This window comes from Bidens hawaiensis, unplaced genomic scaffold (assembly GCF_021521415.1).
Source record: "Bidens hawaiensis isolate Kalapana, Puna unplaced genomic scaffold, B.hawaiensis_p1.1 tig00015921_1, whole genome shotgun sequence".
In the NCBI taxonomy this organism is placed as follows: Eukaryota; Viridiplantae; Streptophyta; class Magnoliopsida; order Asterales; family Asteraceae; genus Bidens; species Bidens hawaiensis.
Window position 1 is genome coordinate 598,608 of NW_027492429.1, and position 15,777 is coordinate 614,384.

The 15,777-nt window shown below is 37.7% G+C and overlaps 1 protein-coding gene across 1 annotated transcript; it reads left to right on the plus strand.

The window, feature by feature from the left end:
- The first annotated feature begins 933 nt into the window (after nucleotides 1-933).
- Nucleotides 934-1,485, plus strand: LOC143550081 (uncharacterized). Its single transcript, XM_077040814.1, has one exon. It carries the CDS (start codon nucleotides 934-936, stop codon nucleotides 1,483-1,485), a length of 552 nt encoding a protein of 183 aa, XP_076896929.1.
- The last annotated feature ends 14,292 nt before the right edge of the window (nucleotides 1,486-15,777 follow it).

Here is a 15,777-nt window from a genome sequence, read left to right on the forward strand (position 1 = left end):
TACTGGCTACAGAATTGCACAAGAATGTGATTGAGGTGAGAAGATACAACGATAGGGTGATGGTATTAAGGTTAGTGTTAGGAGTCGAAGTAGTGGCTGTGGTTTGCGCTTATGTACCACATGTGGGATTAGGAGACCAAGAAAAGAGGGAGTTTTGGGGTTGCCTTAATGGAGTAGTGAGGGCCGTATCTAGGGAGGAGACCATTTTCGTAGGAGGTGATTTCAATGGTCATATCGGTAAGGATAGTGATGGCTTTCAGATTGTTCATGGAGGTTTTGGTTTTGGGGATAGGAACGAACCTGGTAGGGATCTTTTAGATTTTGCAGTGGCCCATGACCTAGGGATTCTTAACTCTTTCTTTAGAAAGAGGGATTCAAACCTAATCACTTTTACTAGTAGGGGAAGGAATACACAAATCGACTATATCTTAATGAGGCAACACGATCGAAGACAGTGGAGAGACTGCAAGGTAATACTGGGGGAGACCGCAGCAGCTCAGCACCATTTACTGGTGGCAGATGTAGTACTGAGAGAGAAAGTGACTACAATGGAGAGAAAAGGGCGGTCTAGGATAAGATGGGGAAATTTGAAGGGCACCAACATTACGATGTTCAAGGACAAGGTCATCTCGACGACAACAATTCATATTGTTGGGGACGCAAACTAGATGTGGGAGGATATGGCAGCTTCCATCACTCAAGTGGCAAAGGAGATGCTAGGGGTTACGACAGGCAAGAAAACTGGGAATAAGGAATCTTGGTGGTGGAATGAGGATGTGCAGAGTAATATCAAGGATAAGCAACAGAGTTTTAGGGATCTTTTAAGGTGCACAAATGAGGGGGAGCGTTGGAGGTTGAGGGAGAAATACAAAAACGCTAAGAGAGAGGCGAAGAAGGTGGTGACAGAGGCAAAAAAACACAGCGTATAGACGGATGTATGAACATCTGGAAACAAAGGAGAGGGAGCATGATATGTTCAAGATTGCTAAAGCCAGGGAGCGTAGAAGACAGGACATAGGAGTTGTGAAATATATAAAGGGAGAGGATGGGCGTGTCCTAATCAAGGAAAAAGACATTAAACAAAGACGACAAAATTATTTTAACAGTCTTTTTAATGGCAGGCAGACCTACCAACGAGAAACAGACAACTTTGTTGCGCAGAGACAACAACGGAATAACTCCTACTGTAGAGGTATCACACAGGGAGAGGTGAGGATAGCACTTAGGAAGATGGGAAGGGCTAAGGCGGTTGGTCTAGACAACATACCGATTGAGGCTTGGAAGTGTTTAGGGGATGGAGTTCAATGGCTCACTACTCTATTCAACCTTATTTTCAAGAATGGAAAAATGCCAGACCAGTGGAAGAGTAGTGTAGTAGTGCCCCTATACAAGAACAAGGGAGACACACAATGTTGTGGAAATTACAGAGGAATTAAGTTGTTAGGTCATACTATGAAATTATGGGAGAGAGTAATTGAGACTTGAATTAAGAGAGAAACGCAAGTTATGGTTAACCAATTTGGTTTCATGCCAGGACGGTCAACCACGGAAGCGATACACATACTTAGAAGATTAATGGAGAAGTATAGGGAGAAAAAGAGGGACCTACATAGAGTATTCATCGACCTTGAAAAATCATATGACAGTGTGCCACGTAGACTAATTTGGGATAATTTAGAAGGTAGAGGGGTACCTGGAAAGTATATAGACTTAATTAAAGATATGTATGACATGACTAAAGCTAGTGTTCGGGCGCCGGTAGGAGATACTAATTTTTTCCCGGTGGAGATGGGACTACACCAAGGATCGGCGTTAAGCCCGTTTCTTTTCACGGTAGTCATGGATGAGCTGTCCAAGTCGATTCAGGAGCCTGTCCCATGGTGCATGCTCTTTGCAGATGATATAGTGTTAGTGGCTGAGACTAAACAAAGCTTGAATGAAAGGCTAGAGGAGTGGCGTGTAGCCTTAGAGGATAAAGGTTTAAGAATTAGTCGCTTTAAGACAGAGTACCTTTGTTGTGACTTCAGTGGTGTTGGCGATAGCGAGGACACCCATATCACTATTGAGGACCAGGTGGTTCCGCAGATAACGAAGTTTAAATATCTAGGATCGTTTGTTCAAAGCAATGGATAGATAGACAGTGACGTAAACCACCGCATACAAGCTGGCTGGTGTAGGTGGAAAGCAGCCACTGGGGTTTTGTGCGACAAGAGGTTCCCATCTAAATTAAAGGGGAAATTTTATAGAGTCACAGTTAGACCTGCAATGTTGTATGGAACAGATTGTTGGGCCATCAAGAAGACACAGGCTCGCAAAATAGAGGTAGCAGAGATGAGGATGTTGAGGTGGATGTGCGGACACACTAGATTAGATAGGATTAGAAATGAGGTCTTTAGGGAAAGTTTAGGAATAGTTAGCATATCAGAGAAATAAAGGAATGGAGATTGAGATGGTTTGGGCATGTGAAGAGGAGACCGAAAACAGCGCCAGTTAGAGAAGTGGAAAACTTCATTGTGGAAGGAAAGAGGAGTAGAGGCAGGCCTAAATTGACTTGGGATGAGAGAATTAGACATGACTTGACAGAATTGCACCTCTCTGAGGACATGGTCCAGGATAGAGATTCGTGGAGACGTAGGATTAGGGTCAGCGACTTCTAGGGGAAGGTACCTAGTTAGCTTAGCTTTGTATTTAGGGTCTAGTTGACTAGCTTGGCTCCCTGTTGTTTATGAATATTTTTTGTTGGATGCTGCTTTTTGATTCTTATGCCCTATTCTTAGTAGGTTACAGATTCTTGCTTTTTTGGTGGTTTGCTATCTATGTATTGCTAAGTGTCTTTGCTTGCAGGATGTATGTTTACTCTGTTTACCTGTATGTAGCTTTATGAGCCGGGGGTCTCTCTGGAAGCAGCCTCTCTATTCTCACGGATAGAGGAAAGACTTGCCTACATCTCACCCTCCCCTGACCCTACCGATAGCGTACTATGCGGTGGGATATACAGGGCTTGATTGATTGAAATTAAATATTACTAGAACTTTCAATTCCTACAAGTTCTGCTTCTTCATCCTAGCAAGTTTGACATTTTTTAACCATCTGCTTTGCTTCATGTAACTCTTTATCTTCATTAACCCTTAAGATCACATTTACTTCCACTGAGTTGTGTTGGTTTACAATACTTTATACCAAACTTGTTGAACATCTTAACATATTTATGTTGGTGAATGCTAATATCATTTCCTTCATCTTGGTTTACAAACACACAGTTCTTACATGTCGATTCAGCCCTGATATCAGACATGTAAGGAGCGTGTTCTCCTATTCAACTTCCTAATTGGTTCTCCTAAAGTGCTACTATTTGGTATCACTTGACCACCAATTTCACTCGTAAGTCATAATACATCCCATACAACTTCTAAACTCCTCCAATTGTTGCAGCTCTATATGCTTTGGTCACGAACTAAACCCCAACATCTAACGACCAGTCATCACGTGTTTAGTTTATAAAACTGAATAAAAATCCAGTTAGCGATTTCATCTATGTGGGTTGAATATGAGATCAATTGAGAACTTGAAATACAAACCTAAAGTTCTAAGAAAACAATTCAATGTTTTCAACTTGTACAATCAAAATAGCAACACACTAAGTCCTATTTTCAATTCATCGTTTAGTCTTTAGTGGAACCATTTCATTCACAAATGTAGGTTACATCAAACAACAATTATGCTTTAATAAAAAGGTTCAAGAGCCATAACAAAAGATAAAAACAAGAAAATAGAAAGAATAGATTGATTGTATGTTTATGTGTAAGAAAATAAGAATACAATTTGAAACTAGAAAACTAGATCCAAATAGTGAACAATGATTAAACCTTTATTCGACAATTTCCTGCATGTAACAATTCTGGGTTTTCGTTTACTTTATAGATGTCTAATACCCGACCTGTTTTCGTTTTCAGGTAATTTAATCAATAAAATATTCAATTATTCATATTATATTTTTTTCTATTCTTTATTTACTAATTCTAACTTTGATAAAATACAAAATACACCCCAAACCTTAGTTTTAACCCATTTGGTATCCAACCATAAACCTCAGGGGCTATTTTGCAAATATGTGTAATTATAAGATATTATTAACCCAAACCCATATTGCATCTGGAACCCGTAGCCCATTAACCATTACCCTTTTGATTTCCTTGGACCATAATCTTCGTATATTAAACAAAATTTGATTCACCAAATCATTCCTAAAGCTTCAACGAACTGCACCGTCATTTCAATCAAGGAAAAAGGATCGTGTATTGATATAATTGATTTAAAATAACAAACGAGCTGAAGGATTTCATATAACATGACAAAAACATAAGCAAAACTCAATTAAACTGGTATACATCTGCACCTTGGTCTCGCGAAGCTAAGCCCTATCTTAATTACATCAAAATTCGCTGCAACTCCCTATTCGATCTCAAACTTGACCGCAACTAGGTAATGGTCGTCTGCCTTCAATTCCGAATGTATATGGTAATTAATTGTATGCTTCTTGATCATATTTCAGTATTTAACGATAACCCTAACATAAATTAAATTAATATAACGCGGGTTGAACAATTCAAGATTCTAGGGTTCTTAATAAATTAGGGGCTTTATCAGTTGTTATATTTATCTTTATGGTTCTGGGATTATGACCAACTGGACACACCAACCTAGTGGCTGGTGTGTGTGTGAGTTTTTTCTCGTGAACCGGCCGTCCACCTGGGTTCGAATTCGGGCAGTGGCAGTTTTTGTTGTTTTTTTTATTTAATTGTTTCTTTTATGATTCCAATTAATATGGTTAATATCAATAACAATGAATAATATTTTTGTTTACACCGACACCCTTTAAATTAGCATTCCTCATCGTGAACATCCTTATAAACTAGTTACGTATAGTTATATATATATATATATATTAAACATATATATGTATGGTTTTTAAATATAAAAATCTTATAAATATAATTTTAAATCAATGTGTTAAAACGTATGTTCTTGCTACACTCGGTTAAGCTATTGTTCGTTAAAAGCCCGAGATAAAGGTTTATCTAAATATTAAACATATTATGACTTAGTTATTTAAACATTTATTTATTTAAATTATATTTATGTATTATTATCATAATACATATTATAATTATTATTTTGCAAATTCTTCACTTATTTATATATAAATGTTGGGTGTACACTTAGTGGTTTGTAATTAGTTTTGACTATTATGTGTTTAAGTGTTTGTTTGCATGTAAACCGAGATCTCTATATGGATGTCAATGGGCTTGGGCTATATTGGACTAGGTTAGATTGTTTGTTTTCCCTATATATAGATAACATGTATAGGGTATGATGTTGGCGATCATTTGTGTTAAGTGTGGTCATTCACATTATCATTGTTGAACTAGTATTGTTGAAGGATATATTCTGGTTTGGTTAAGGATTGCATTATCTTTGGAAACAATTTCAATCCCACCAAAATTGGGATTTAATTGTTACCAAAATCATTGGTCAAACGCGTTTTTTGGTGTTCTCGGCAGAGTTTCACTGTATTCGGCCAGGATTGATTGTTTTCGGATTACAAACTAGAGTTTTTGGCCAAAACCAATGGTTCTCTGTCACTTTTGATCGTTCTCGGTCAAAATTGTGGGTTTTTGGTTATTAACTGTTCTCGGTTAACGTCTTCTGTACTCGGTCAACGTTGGTTCCCGGTCAACATATTCTGTTCTCGGTCAATTTGGGTTTTCGGTCAACACTCGTTTTCGGTTAAACTTAGTTCTCGGTCAATTTAGGTTTTCTGTCAACGCATACTATGACTTTACATTGGGCCGGATTCTTTTTGATTGGGCTTGGACTATTGGACTTAGAATATTCAGATTGTGAAAACTAAAATGGACCAGATAACCAGCAGTAATTGTAACGATTCCGACGAAACCCGGTATACCCTAACCGGTAGACAATAGTTACGTCATATTTAATGTCGGGTACATGAGTTACCATAGTAATTATACGAGAATATATGGTTCACTGTATTGATTGTACGTGAATATATAATTCATCGTATTGAATATGCGATTAATCGATCGATAGTTATTGAAACCCGAACGAATCGAGGGTTCAATTATAGACGAGATATATGATATTTAGTGATGTTTACGAAGTATTAAAGCTTCGGGATAAGTGAATTAAAGCACAGAAAAAGAATTTCGATTTAATGGTACGTCGGTACATTAAACGAAACCTTTAATACCAAACCGAGCAAGAGATGATCGATCAAGCCGAAAAAGATGCGCGATAATTAATGATATGATGTTTTAAGTTAATAAATGTCATGGTTTAAGTTTTTAAAGTTTTTAAATCGGTTTTATATAAATTTCATTTTTAAGCCGAAAAACGACCGTTTTAACCTCGTTTTAAGCCGAATTAGACATTTAACCGAAAAACGAACTGAACCAGATTATCCAAAACATTATCCGGATATCCGAAATCCAAACATGTGGCCTAGAATGGAGAGGTGGGTCCCACCCCACCCCCCTTGACAATCCGATCGGCCTCCCATTCACCCCATTTCCTTATTATTCTTTTTTCTAAACAACTTTGCAACAATCCTAACTTTCTCTCAAGAACATAATCCAAAACCGAACTTTTGGAGCAAGAAAACAAGGTAAAGAATCGAGCTAATCACGTTTCCATCTTCGTTTTTTTGAGTTTATTTGCAAGAAAATGAGGTTTCAATGATGAAAACCGATTCTTGCATGATCAAGTGATGTATACGGGTTATACAAGGGATCTTGGTCCAAGAAAGGAATTAAACAAATCAAAAACGAATTTTTACGGTTAAATCTTTGTTTTTGAATCATAACCGAAACCATGAAAGAAATGGCTTGATCATGAGTGTAACATGCTTGGTATTGTGGTATGTTGATTGTAGGCTCTGTATTTAGTGGTAGATAAGGCGGAAAGACGAGTTTGTAGCTTGTAGTGGCGGAAAACAAAAGGTATATTCGGTTATGTTCGGTTTTGGAGTTTTTGGACAGATTGTTGATGGTTTAGAGTTGGGTCATAAAATTTTACAGGGATGTTCTACACATGAAAATAAGAGTTCTGTGAAATTTTGGTAATTTTTGGATGAAGGATGAATATTTGGTGAATTTAATGCTCGGTTTTGGCCAAAAATGGTGAAAAATAGTTAAATATCATGAAAAATTCTGGAAAATTGCAGATAAGCTTTTTATATCATGTATAAGTCACACACAAATTTTGAGGTCCGTTGGAGAAGTCTAAGTAGGCTTTTCGGTTAAACGAGTTCTAGGGTTTTCTAGCTCGGTTTTAGTGAAAATGGCATGTAAAAGAAGATTTTGGTTCTGGAAAAATTACAGGGAACTATGTGGATGGTAGGGGACATCCAGGAGAAATTTGGGATTTTTCTAAGGTCGTTTGGTATTTACGACATATTTAGTGTTTAAATGGTGGTTAAAAATAGATAAATAAATTTTAAATATAAAAATTAATTCTGGAAATATTTTTATAAAATTCCCCACTGTCAAAAAGTGATTTGTGGAAAATTTCAAGATCCGAGAGTAAACGGATAATTATTTGTGCAAAAACAAGCTTTTAAGGCTTAAAACGCGTAAACCGGTAAAGTTCGCATAAGCGAGCTGACTGGTGTATAAAAACCCTAAAAATGAACTATTTTCATATAATTGAGTTAAACAAGTAAAAATGAATCATCCGAAAATAATTCGGATGATTTGGGTAATTTTAAACAATTTAACAGTTTCCGGTGCACTAAAGACGGAAACGGGTCCCGCGGCCAAACGGGGCGTCTAAACCGAGCTCTAATTTCACAACTTTAATTAAATTATCAGTCAACAACTATTTTCGGGTCGTGTGTGACCAAACTCATTTTGAAACGTAAAAACGGATAACCGTGCTAGGCACGCAAAACGGGAAAAACGACTAATAGTAAAATTGACTAGTGAACTCTAAACGACATCACAATCTGAGTCCGGAGAAGTGTTTCTGGGTTAACAGTGTCCCCAGATGTACCGGTTAACGCGGTTAAAATTATATTAATAATGAGTGTATAGTAACGATCGTAGGGATCATATTACAGATTGGACGTGTTAACTGATAATGATTGTTGTTACCTGCTTGCATGTGCTAAGGTGAGTTTCACGAGCCCCTTTTTCTGAATAGTTTTCAAATATTTTCCCGGGGCGGAAAACATGTTACTAATAAAATGTTTAAGTACATACTGAACGCATGGATTTGCGTGTATTTATAAATATTTGATTATACGGGAATCGTACGGTATGGGTACAGTACTGGGTTAACAGTGTCCCCAGATGTCCATAGAAGTGTTTCTGGGTTAACATTGTCCCCGGAATGAGTACTGTACTGGGTTAACAGTGTCCCCAGACAGAGGTTTCGCTTGTGGGCTCAGCATAATTACATCGTGTTTCTGGGTTAACATTGCCTACGGAATGAGTACAGTACTGGGTTAACAGTGTCCCCAGATAATATTATATTTTGATGTGGATTTATCATGGTTTACTCAAATTGTGAAACTCACCTACTATTCGTAGTTGACCCGTTTTCTCACATGCTTTTCAGGTACAATTAAGATGAAGTGATTGCTTACGTGCTAAGTGCTTGATGTGTGTAAGATTTGCGTGCAGGATGTTAGGATACATTATAACAAATAGAATTGTGTATCGTATTGTATGATGTGTGTATCACCTAGACGGTAATGAAATACAAGATAATGTAATTTGAAGTATATTAATGTATTCAGTTTTCTTTATAAACAATGTGGTTGATATCAGAGGTGTCTGTTGCATCCCGTTTACGTTTCCGCTGCGGTTGCGGGGTGTTACAGAAGTTGGTATCAGAGCCATTGGTCATAAAAGAATTAGGATGTCTTTAAAAGATACCTAAAATATAACCAGTAGCTCAAGTATTATAGGATCTGAATATCAACTAATAATATATAGTGACGGGATCTGGATGAACTTGAATGGACAAGTGAGTTATTATGGTCCGGAACATAATAACAGACTTGTCTGCACGAGGGAATTCAGGGGAAGTCACTGGGTACATTAATAGGTAAAAATGGCAACATATGTGTAAAGTATATAATATTATTTATACGTGCTAATGTGTGTATATATATATATATATGTACATATCTTGTGGGTACATGTATTGAGAAATAGGACCCGGATAAGGAACCGGTGGATGAAATAATAAAAGTACTGAGGATGCTGAAAATTTCTAGAGCATCGGTTGATGATAAGTCTGACTTATCGGGCCATAGTTATGATAGTACCAAGTTAGATCTCCCGTTTGACATTAACCAGAAATATCTAGTAACCGTCACTCCCAACCAAAATTGATAAATCCCTTACCCAACAACACCGGTACCGTATATCCTAATAACCCCCTATGTTCACCCGAACCGTCGACCCTCACGTACGGACGGACCCGTACCTGAACCCATTCTTATTCCATTAAAAAAAAATTAAAAAAAATAAAATAAATTTGATAATGAATGAGCAGATGAAAATAATATATAGAAACATATATATGTATTTCTCACTCTCAAACATATGAGTCATACCACCTCCAGATCGAGAATTACCGATTTTAGCGAACCTAGAACGCCGGAGGACATTGACTGAGCAAGCGATAGAGTTTCCCATAATAGTAATTGATAATATTTGAAGGCAACCCATGTTGCACGATTACCTTGAACCTTGCATCTCCCTATGTTATCCTTACATCCGTTAGATGCCTATACCCATGTATGCTCGAATAGAATGATTACCCCTACACAAAGAGGTGTTGGAATCATTATAGCATAGTTGGTTATTCGTTCGTAGGTGGTATACCGTGTATGCCGGATATACGAATAGACACGGATATTATAACTCCGTGGTACGTAATCGTTTGGTGCTCACGGTGAGCATGTATCGGTTATGCTGACATGCAGAAGGATATTGAAATCAAGCATATTAAAACATTAATACTTATTGAGAAAGATCTATATGTCAGTTGGTGACAAGGGTTATGAAACATATTTAAACGTTAACCGACGTCAGGTTAAGTCCATATGTTATTATACTTGTGGGACATATATACTAGATACTGGTATGTGTAATATGTATGATAATATTTGGTGTGTATGTGTACCTGCTGTTATGATTGAACTGGTAACGAGTTATACGGTGAAATTAGTATTGATTACTGCGTACGGGATGAGTACGGCAGAATGACATAAAAGAGTAACTCCAATGATGGAGATTGATATGATTCAGTTGATTGCTCAAAGATAGCAGATGATGATACCGAGTGTCGTATCACAGATCACTGCTAGTGTTGATGCAAATGTGATCGCGGAATTATAGATCGAGCAATCACATGAATATGAATATTTCAATTCTTAGTGGTATTACTAAGAGTGATAATGTCCCACCGAATACTATTATGACTACAAGTATTAGTTATAAACTAAACATGAATAGTAGTCGTAATGAATTAGATCCGGTATGAGAGATATGTTTGTTGGTTGTGTTAAGGAAATTATTAATAGTTTGCTGAAGGTAAAGGGAGGAATAGATTAGCGAGTGGATAGAAAAGATCGAAATGGTTAAGGGTATTGGTAAGAGTCTAGAACATGGTGTAGTGAAATATGCTACAGATATGTTGGTAGATTATGATGTATCGTGATGGAACACGATGGTACAAAATTATAGTTAGAAAATTATTACTCAGACGATATGGTCATAATTTAAAATTCTTGGGCTAGAGCACTTTTATTCGAATAATTAAGTTTAGAGATTGGAAACTGAGCTATGGGAGATAGAAATATTGTGTGTTGATCACTTAGAACACGCTAATCGTTGAAGGAATTTTCATGTCTGGTAACATGGCTAATTACTCCTGAAACTAAGCGAAGTGAGCGCAATATTGGGGACTAACTCCATCGATAAGGAGTATAGTCAATCCTGTAAAATGTACAACCTTTGTAAGGGTTGTGTCACAAGCCAGCATTGATATATTTGACTCTATGGGAAGCGGAATGGAAGGACGTTAGGTGAGACGTCGAGTGTTAAAGAAGAGAAATGATAAAGGTATAGTGCAAGATAGACTTTTGAATAAGTAGGTATGTCCTACAACCCAGAATTATACCAAGACTATTTCTGGTGTGAAAACATAAACCGCATGAAGGGTCCTTCCCTAAATGTGGAAAATATGGTCATCGGCAGGAAGAAGAATGTCGAGTGATAGTAGGCCACGGGTGTGGTAAAGATGGACGTAATGCCCTAATTGTAGAACCAATTGAAGCCATGTGAACCGGCAACCCCAACCCATTCGTGTACAACCACTCCGAACCCAACAACCTCAATAACAATCCATCCAAAGAAATCAAATTATGCCAAACAGCTGTACTTGCTATGCATGTGGCAGTACAGAACGTCTCAAGAGAAATTGCCCAAAGTTGAACCAAGGTGTCGTTGGAAGACGAACCTCAAGACAAGCATCAACCTCGGATCAAGCAAGGAGCCGTGCTTTTGTGAGTAATTCGAATAAAGCACGTCATGATTCAAAGATGGTATTAAGTACGTTGTAGTTTTAAATCAATGGGCTTCAGCGATATTTTCACGGTCGTCGATAGAAGTTAGTTCCTGCTAACCTCCTATCATTTGGAAAGATACCGATTAGTGAAACTATAGAACCCCATACGGTAGAATCGCTAACGGTAAATCCCTAATGGTAAACTAAATTGTTCGGAATTTCCCTATTATTCTGAACGATTAACCTTTCCTTATTGACCTACGACCAGTAAAGTTAAGAAGTTTTGACGTAATAGTTAACATGGATTGGCTAACTCAACATGAAGCTGAAATCAAATATGAAAAGAAGATGATTAGAAGCTCTCCTTCGGACGATGAAGCGATTAGATACAGAGAAAAGTGTACGGTATTATGTTACCACTCTAATCTCATCTTGAGATGTTATAATATTTACGACAAGAAGACGTGGTGTATTTAACAAACGCGATTGCCAAAGTATTTAAAAGAAAACATATAGAAGATGTTTTGGTGATACGTAAATATCCATAAGTTTTCCCAGAAGAACTTCCTGGGTTACCGCCAACCCGACAGGTCGAATTCAGAATCGATTTAATACCTCAAGCTGGCCCTGTTGCTAAAGCGTCTTACCGACTTGCATCAACTGAAATGCAAGAATTATTGGATAAGGTTTTATACGACCTAGTTAGTCACCATGGGGTGCACCAGTGTTATTTGGGAAATGAAGGACGGAAGTGTTAGGATATGTGTTGATTAGGGAGAATTGAATAAAGTGACGATCAAGAATAGGTATTCACTTCTTCGAAGTGAATGATCTGTTTAACCAACTGCAAGGGGCGATTTATTCTTAGAAAATTGATCTTAGATATAGTTATCACCAAATGAAAAATCCAAGAGGAGGACGTTGAAACAACAGCGTTTCGGACTCGCTACGGCCATTATGAATTCTTAGTTATGCCTTTCGGGCTAACAAATGCGCCGGCAGCATTTATGGAACTCATGAACCGAGTCTGTAAACTTTATTTTGACAAATTTGTCATAACATTCATTGATGATATTTTGATATATTCGCAACGTAAAGAAGAGCACGAACGACGGTTAAGGAAAATTGTGGAAGTGTTAAAGCAAGAGGAGTTGTACGCGAAGTTTTCGAAATGTGATTTTGAATAAAGAAGGCATAATCCTTTGGTCATGTTGTAAAGCAACAAGAATTTCACATAGATCCAAATAAGATAGAAACCATTAAAATTGTGCCAAGCGCCGATTTTAAGTCTCTCCGATGGAGACGATGGTTTTGTCGCGTATTGTGACGCATCGCGTAGAGGGCTAGGATGCGTGTTGATGCAGAATAATAAGGTTATAGCCTATGCTTCCCGACAGTTAAAAGTACACGAGAAAAATTACACTACTCACGACTTAAAACTGGGAGCGGTTATCTTCGCACTTAAAATCTGGAGACATTATCTCTATGGTACGAAGTGCACCATCTTCACCGATCATAAAAGTTTGCAGCACATATTCGATCAGAAAGAACTGAATATGAGTCAACGAAGATGGGTTGAGTTGTTAAACGATTATGACTGTGACATCCGTTATCACCCCGGCAAGGCTAACGCCGTAGCCGATGCCTTGAGTAGGAAAGATCGGGTTAAGCCATTGCGAGTGAAAGCGCTAGGGATGATAGTCCAGTCGAACCTTTCGGACCTGATTCGAGTCGCTCAACGTGAGGCGTTGAAAGAGGAACAATTGGAAAAGGAAGGACTTTACGGCAATGAGAAGAATTTCGAACAGCGCGTGGACGAAATTCTCTACTTCAAAAATCGGGTTTGGATCCCGACCCTCCATGACCTTCGCGATTTAATCATGGACGAAGCGCATAGAACGAAATATTCCATGCATCCGGGATCGGATTGGACTATTGATGATACGAATATCTGAAAGGATTTTGTTAATGGCCGAGTTTGGAGAAAGATATGGTTACGTATGTTGGTGAATATTCAAGTTATGCAAGAGATAAGGCTGCATACCGAAAACCCTAGGGAATGCCACAACGACGGAAAAATTCGCCAATGATAGTGGGAATAAATTACAATGGATTTCGGGACGCAAATTCCCAAGATATGTCAAAGGCATGAGGTAAATTGGGTAATCGCGGATCGATTAACCAATCCTCGCATTTCATTCCAATCCATGACGATTACCCCAATAAGTTCTCGCCCAAATTCATGATGGTGAAATGGTATCTCGTCATGGAGTACCATTTTCAATTATCTCAGATCGAAATAGTCATCCTACTTCCAATATTGGAAGGCGGGGAAGGAAATATCGAGAGCTTGAAGCTTTCTATGGGTGAACTAATTGTCACCAATTTGTTAAATTGAAAATGGGCGTCAATCGAGCCATAAGATTTGAATTGATTCGAGAAATAACCAATCGGATTTATAATATTTAAGACAAGTTGAAAGAAGCGCGAGATTGGCAAAGGATTTATGCCAACATTCAAAGGAAACCATTGTCACTGGAAAGAGGCGACAAGGCATTTTTAAGGCATCACCTTAGAGAGGTGATATGAGGTTTGGCAAAACCGAAAATAGCTCCTTAATATATTGGACCTCATGAGACTATCTCCATGATTGGTCATTTAGTTTATCGATTAAAGTACTCCAGGGGCTAAGTACTATACATGATGTTTTGCCATGTATATGGATTGAAAAATACCTAAGCGATGAGGCAACGAAAGTACTAGTAATGGAAGTACTCATAGAAGTCATATTTGATATCATGAATAATTCCGTAGAAATAATAGACGGGAAAACTAAACAGTTTGGACATACCAAGCTTTATTGATTAAGATTAAGTGGAATTCACAGCGAAGACCAGATTATACCTGGTAACGCGAGGGTAAATTCTGAAGGAAAAACCCCCACCTTTCTCTCGGAAGGGGATAGTGAGCGTGTAAAATTTCGAGGACGAAATTTCTTAACGGGGGGAGAATGTAACGATTCCGACGAAACCCGGTATACCCTAACCGGTAGACAATAGTTACGTCATATTTAATGTCGGGTACATGAGTTACCATAGTAATTATACGAGAATACATGGTTCACTGTATTGATTGTACGTGAATATATAATTCATCGTATTGAATATGCGATTAATCGATCGATAGTTATTGAAACCCGAACGAATCGAGGGTTCAATTATAGACGATATATATGATATTTAGTGATGTTTACGAAGTATTAAAGCTTCTGGATAAGTGAATTAAAGCACAGAAAAAGAATTTCGATTTAATGGTACGTCGGTACATTAAACGAAACCTTTAATACCAAACCGAGCAAGAGATGATCGATCAAGCCGAAAAAGATGCGCGATAATTAATGATATGATGTTTTAAATTAATAAATGTCATGGTTTAAGTTTTTAAAGTTTTTAAATCGGTTTTATATAAATTTCATTTTTAAGCCGAAAAATGACCGTTTTAACCTCGTTTTAAGCCGAATTAGACATTTAACCGAAAAACGAACTGAACCAGATTATCCAAAACATTATCCGGATATCCGAAATCCAAACATGTCGCCTAGAATGGAGAGGTGGGTCCCACCCCACCCCCCTTGACAATCCGATCGGCCTCCCATTCACCCCATTTCCATATTATTTTTTTTTCTAAACAACTTTGCAACAATCCTAACTTTCTCTCAAGATCATAATCCAAAACCGAGATTTTGGAGCAAGAAAACAAGGTAAAGAATCGAGCTAATCACGTTTCCATCTTCGTTTTTTTGAGTTTATTTGCAAGAAAATGAGGGTTTAACGATGAAAACCGATTCTTGCATGATCAAGTGATGTATACGGGTTATACAAGGGATCTTGGTCCAAGAAAGGAATTAAAGGAATCAAAAACGAATTTTTACGGTTAAATCTTTGTTTTTGAATCATAACTGAAACCATGAAAGAAATGGCTTGATCGTGAGTGTAACTTGCTTGGTATTGTGGTATGTTGATTGTAGGCTCTGTATTTAGTGGTAGATAAGGCGGAAAGACGAGTTTGTAGCTTGTAGTGGCGGAAAACAAAAGGTATATTCGGTTATGTTCGGTTTTGGAGTTTTTGGACAGATTGTTGATGGTTTAGAGTTGGGTCATGAAATTTTACAGGGAT